At 44.0% G+C, this 587-nt stretch overlaps 1 protein-coding gene across 1 annotated transcript; it reads left to right on the top strand.

Moving 5' to 3' along the window:
- Window positions 1-356: 356 nt before the first annotated feature.
- On the top strand, window positions 357-587 carry PHALS_11442 (uncharacterized protein; the record flags this gene model as incomplete). The annotated part of the gene is made up of 2 exons (XM_024725626.1): window positions 357-365; window positions 420-587. 2 exons carry the CDS (start codon window positions 357-359, stop codon window positions 585-587), a joined length of 177 nt encoding a protein of 58 aa, XP_024571937.1.

The raw sequence follows: 587 nt of genomic DNA, 5'->3' as shown, positions 1-587 counted from the left end.
GAGTTAATTAGCCTTGGGTTAAGGCTATAATTACTCTTGGAGTAAGCGGATTGCGATCAGCTAAACTCGTACTTGTTCTGAGTGTAAAACGAGTGGTCGGTGACCTAACTTACCCTTCCTCTAAGCGCAAAGCTACGGCAGCCGCGCTGCGGCAACTCGGCTTGATTCTGCGCATTACATTGAGATAGATTTTTGCAGGTCTAGGAGCTGGCTTGTATCGATTTTTTTAAATAGGATTAGCCACCATCAAGCCGAAGAGCCCTGAAATACCCATAACGCACATCGAGAGACAAGAATTGACCAAGTTCAAATCGAGAAGTGGTGGAAGCATGGGCTAAAAGAGGATAGAAGCTGCAATGTTCAAAGTTATAACCGATCATTTGTGCTCTCAACAACATTGACATTTATGCCTCTCAAAGGGCTATTGGGGGGATCCTGAGCATCATCTTGACAAGAGCTCCCGAAAAGTACTAAATGCATTCGTCCGCACTCTTGATGAATCTATCTTTGTTAATTTGTTCGACTCGCATCGAGATATTCTCCTCGTGTCCACGCAAGACATTCGTCAAGTATACTTTACCATTTGA

The sequence above is a fragment of the Plasmopara halstedii genome (genome assembly GCF_900000015.1).
Source record: "Plasmopara halstedii genome assembly, contig: Scaffold_54, whole genome shotgun sequence".
Taxonomy (NCBI): Eukaryota; Oomycota; class Peronosporomycetes; order Peronosporales; family Peronosporaceae; genus Plasmopara; species Plasmopara halstedii.
The sequence above is the reverse complement of the archived record's forward strand: the minus strand, read 5'-3'. Positions and strand labels throughout refer to the sequence as shown.